We start from the raw sequence: 4,810 nt of genomic DNA on the forward strand, positions 1-4,810 counted from the left end.
TTTCACGTACAAAACTTTTTATACATCTTTTTCAATAAACCATATACAATATTGCCACATTTTCCAATGCAATGGACCACAGAACAACAGAAAATATACTAAGGGCCATTGGTGATAATAAAAATGAATAAACTCTATTGATTAGCTTCTGAAAAGTTTGTTGTTAATTATTATAATTTGTTTATACAAATTTATGACAAATTAATTAATTGTATTGGAAAAAAATCAAGATGTGCAAATTTCCTTAGTTTTAGTATTAATGAAAACTCTTAATTTTAAAATGTTATTGTTTTTTGATAACCGTAAAATTTTGGCTATTAATTTTGATTATTTTACTGATAATTAAGCCATATTTATTAATGTTAAAAATACCAAGGCATAAAACCTAGAAAGTTAATAAAGTATTTAGTTGTATATAAAATTTTTAAAGGTCACTATTTAAGACAAGAAATCAAGACACGAAGGATATAGCTTAAAAAATCAATTAATTTTCAAGACAAATATTGCTATAAAACAATAATATTTTAAAGTTAGGAGCCACTATTATCAAAATTTTTGAAGAAACTATATAATTAAAAATGTTAAAAAGTTAAGCTTTTAATAATGGTTTAAAAATAGAAATTTTATAAGTACTTACTAAACAAAAACAAAAGGCCATAATCTGAAAACTGAAGGATTTCTTTACAACATAGCATTTTCGGAAATCCTATTTCTACAATCCAAAATAAGTAAAAATTAAGAAATATAACGCACTTAACTTATATTAATATGTTATTATTTTAGAATAACATTATGTGAAAAAACTTTATTCCAAAATACAAAAATATAAGTCGCTGTTTTTATTATGGACATTCAATATGAAATGCTTAAAGAGTATACACATTCAAAAAAGTCTTAATACCGAATTTCACTATGGTTCTGAAGAGTCTTGTGAATCTTAAAATTACATATAAACATATATATTTTATCGAAAGCAAGATTTGAAGCAGAGACAAATGTTTGAACAACTGACGGTCGTGGCATCGTCCAAATAATCCTTGATTGTTCGTCTCGAATGCTTACTAATCGCCGTGTCCGAATTGTATGTGTTCATCCCGATTTCAACTTCACGGTGACCACCAGAAGTCAAAACACAAAGATCATTATTGCTATTTTCTCTGTGAATCGTAGTTTTTCTTAAAAGTTTGGGAGGTTTAGAATTCAGTGCGCTGTCGGAGTTTGAGGTCATGCTTCCTTCACATTTGTACTTATACATCATTTCCTCGTTGTCATGCAATACGAATTTCTTTAAACTACCTTTATCTGATACATGCCCCACCAATGTTGCGGCGTTTGAGATTTGGGGAAAATTGTTCGCCATTGATACTTTTTTTGGACCATCTAATCCAACCTTCGTATTCTGAAATGTTTTGTCGTTTTGGGATATTATATCCATTTTGTCCTCAACGAAGCGATTCACGTCTCCTTTATTTTCATAATGAATAAAATATTGTTTATTTCGTGCGAAACTGGATTCACTCATCGCTGAAGACTTCTTTCTTTCTAATACCGGGGTCTTTTCTAAAGTTATTACATTATAAGGTACCTTACTTATTGTTTGACTTTCTAATATTGTGTTTGGTACCGTTCGATGCAATTCAACACAGGTATTTACAGTATAAACATTATTTGAGCTACTTTGGCTTGAATTATCAGACTGGTTTGGATTGAAATATAAATTTTCAATTCTTTCATTTCTATCCCTGGCAGACACACTATCTCTAACACTACTTCTTTCATTAACAGAAAAATTTTTTTGGGAATTTTCTGCTGTTCTTATGTGTACCTCAGGATAAATATGTTTTGTAGTATAAATTTTCTTCCTACATGTATTTGAACAACTCTCCTCCATGAACGTTTGAGTGGCACCAACTTGATTGATACCAGGGCGGATGCCACTGGTTTCACCTTGATTTTTCATATCCGACAAATACCTTGAATATAACCACTTCCCCATTTGTATTCTTTCTTCATCCATTTTTTTAAGAACTTTCTTTGAAGATTTAAATTTGAAATTAAAGTATGGTTGTTGCTCATCTTCGTCACTTGATGATACTTTTTCAATTATATCTTCATTTCTTTTAGGCCTGTTTTTTTTTAAATTCTTACGACTCATATCAAACCTTTCACTTCCACCGCTGGTGGATGTCGTTTGGTTAGTAAGAAAATGTGCTGCCGTATGATTAACATCACCTGTTGGTTGAGTTCCATTTGGTTCCTCGTGACTAACTTCCTCTTTCGAATCTTCTACACATACCTTTTTCTTTGGTGGAACGTAATCAGTCGACTGATAATCACTAAAAGCAATGTTAGCTTTCTCAATAAGTCTTTCAGTAATTTTATCCAAGTTTTCTTCTAGTTTCTTTGAACACATTTCCACTATATTTGATTTTAAAGCGCTATCTATTTTAGTGAGAGTCTGAATTGACCTTGAGGTATTGACAAATTTTGATTCTTGTTTTGTCTGATTATCAGTATTACTAAACTGAACTTCTTTATCGTCCTGTTTTGTTTCTCGTTTTCGTTGTGATAAATAGTTAACATCAAAATTATCATTTTTAGGTGCTGGATCCACCGTCAAACTTAATCTTGGTGAATATTTTGGTAGTGAATTTACATTTTCCGATGTAAAGGACGTAACCCTTCTTTGCAGCACTTTTGTATCTCCCTGCTCTTTGATGTGAGACCCTCTTAAAGATTCTAAGATAACCTTTTGTCCAATTTCGGTTCCTTGATTTTTACGTTCTACGGAATCTGTTATTTCAACAAGTCTAGGTGATGTTGAAGTTGGATCTCTACTTAAAATATCAAGAGAATGGTCACTTAAAACAGTAGATGATCCTTGTGATAATGTGTTGGTTTTTATAGAAGATTCCGCTAGTGGTAATGAACTCGTTTTTGGTGAATCAGTTTTGTGAGACGGTGAAGATTTTGATGTGAAGTCATCGTCATCAGTGATTTCAACCATATTTAGCTTACGACGGATTGAATTTAACTTAATTAAATAATCGTTGTCTATATTGTATAAATCGTCGGTTATACTTTTATCGGAATCGTCTGTAGAGCTATCCATATTTGAATTTACTTTTGTATTAAGATAATCTTGAAAATTTTTAGGAACGTCTCCAAAAGGACCAACTGAGTCTAAAATAAAGATGTCATATTTAATTTTGTACAAATTATCTGCTTTATACTTACTTTTAAATTTTATATATCACATTGTAAAAAGAGTTACTGTTAAAATTTAGATTGAGTTCCAAAAATTGACATTTTAATGACACTTAAAAATACTAACCTCTTTTAATATTACAAGGAGCCGATCCACGTTGTGAGTTTTTAAATATACCAAAGATCTTGTCTGCATATCCTTCACTTCTGGAAGTCTTTGGACTATTCTCTTCGTTGGTTGACATTACAGCAAGAAGTGAATCCAATTAAACCAAATAGCATTATGACATTGCAACTTTTTTTAATATATTGCATTCCATTGTTTAGACAATAATTGTTTTTTATTTATAAGTACATAGTTACAAGTTTATCAACAATGAGTCACCATTTTTATCACTCTCACTTAAGACAAACATTCAAAACTCATGTATAAACATTATGTCAAAAAGTGGGAGAAATATAATATGAAATAGGTTATGCGCTTTTTAATTATTTTTTTATGAAATTCTAGTTAACTAAATTCATGTTTACCTCTCTTGTTTACAAAATGAAAACCTTAAGGAGCAATTTTAAGAATTTAAATTACAGTTTTAAAATACTTTTATGTTAAATTGTTGTTGAAAGAGATGCCGGCCTTTCGTAGCAGCAGATTTGACCCAATTATCCCGGATTTTAATGGAGTTTAAAAGAATTAAAAACTAAAACTATTTTTTAAATTGCTGTAAAATGAACAGAGATGAATTTAATGAAATCCTTTGTCGGTCCAATTGTAAAAATTATGTTATTGAACTAAATTTAAAGATTTCCATCCGCCTGCATAAAACATAGAGTACAAATTTCATAACACATAATTGAATGTCATCCACAGATAGCGCTTTATAATAGAAAGGAAAGAAAGCACCAGGAAAAAATAATTCGTATTTCCATTTGCTGTAAATGCATCTGCAGTCGACGTAATTGATCTTGTTTATAAAACAATTTAAGAGTTTTTGTCCGGTAGCCTGGAACTTTTATTACGATGGTTTTTGTCCGTCGTACTTGACCCACAAATTTTAATTTGAAATGTACAATGGAAAATAAATGAGAACTTTTGTATTCGGTAGGATCATAAATGTTTCTTTTAATTGCTATTTATAACTGGTTAAAGTTAGTTTAGTTTTAGTTAATACAGCTAATTATCAAATTAATTGTGATTACTAAATAGCAAATTTGGGCTTTTTCAATTGCTTGATATTTAAGTGAACACTATCAAAGAGAAGAACTAATATATTTTTGATGTAGAGATTGGTAGTTGGTAAATTAAATGTAAGTAGTAAATCAATCATAAACCCAAACGTTTAATCAAATTAGAATAGCCCAGAACAGATCTTACTCAAGAGAATATCAATTACCCGTTCGTGTGGCCAAAACGAAACGGTTCGTAGCCTAGAAAGTAGATGAGGAATAGATTGCAAATTTAATTCGGCACGGAGTTTTGAGAGGGAGGTTGAAGGATTATCGCATGTATGCCTTATGACCCAAAGCACACAAGTTCTATGAATAGCTGGCCATTGCGAACTGTCTGTTTTACTCTCCGGAGAGTGGCCCAAACACCCACGGGCCC

At 30.8% G+C, this 4,810-nt stretch overlaps 1 protein-coding gene across 2 annotated transcripts; it reads right to left on the reverse strand.

The window, feature by feature from the left end:
* Positions 1 to 824: 824 nt before the first annotated feature.
* Positions 825 to 3,473, reverse strand: LOC109601424 (uncharacterized). Of its 2 annotated transcripts, none has more exons than XM_020017665.2 (2): positions 3,335 to 3,473; positions 825 to 3,183 (listed from the first exon to the last, which is right to left on the reverse strand). In XM_020017665.2, exons 1-2 carry the CDS (start codon positions 3,450 to 3,452, stop codon positions 965 to 967), a joined length of 2,337 nt encoding a protein of 778 aa, XP_019873224.2. In that variant the 5' UTR covers positions 3,453 to 3,473; the 3' UTR covers positions 825 to 964. The 2 variants fall into 2 exon arrangements, with proteins under 2 accessions (XP_019873224.2, XP_019873225.2); XM_020017666.2 differs by lacking the exon at positions 3,335 to 3,473 and adding an exon at positions 3,238 to 3,293.
* Between the last annotated feature and the right edge of the window lie 1,337 nt (positions 3,474 to 4,810).

Source organism: Aethina tumida, chromosome 3 (assembly GCF_024364675.1).
Source record: "Aethina tumida isolate Nest 87 chromosome 3, icAetTumi1.1, whole genome shotgun sequence".
Taxonomy (NCBI): domain Eukaryota; kingdom Metazoa; phylum Arthropoda; class Insecta; order Coleoptera; family Nitidulidae; genus Aethina; species Aethina tumida.

Coding starts and splice junctions, on each gene's coding strand:
- LOC109601424 (XM_020017665.2), bottom strand. CDS start 3,452: ATGTCAACCAACGAAGAGAATAGTCCAAAGACTTCCAGAAGTGAAGGA. Junction 3,184..3,334: donor TCCTTGTAATATTAAAAGAG/GTTAGTATTTTT, acceptor TCTTTATTTTAG/ACTCAGTTGGTCCTTTTGGA.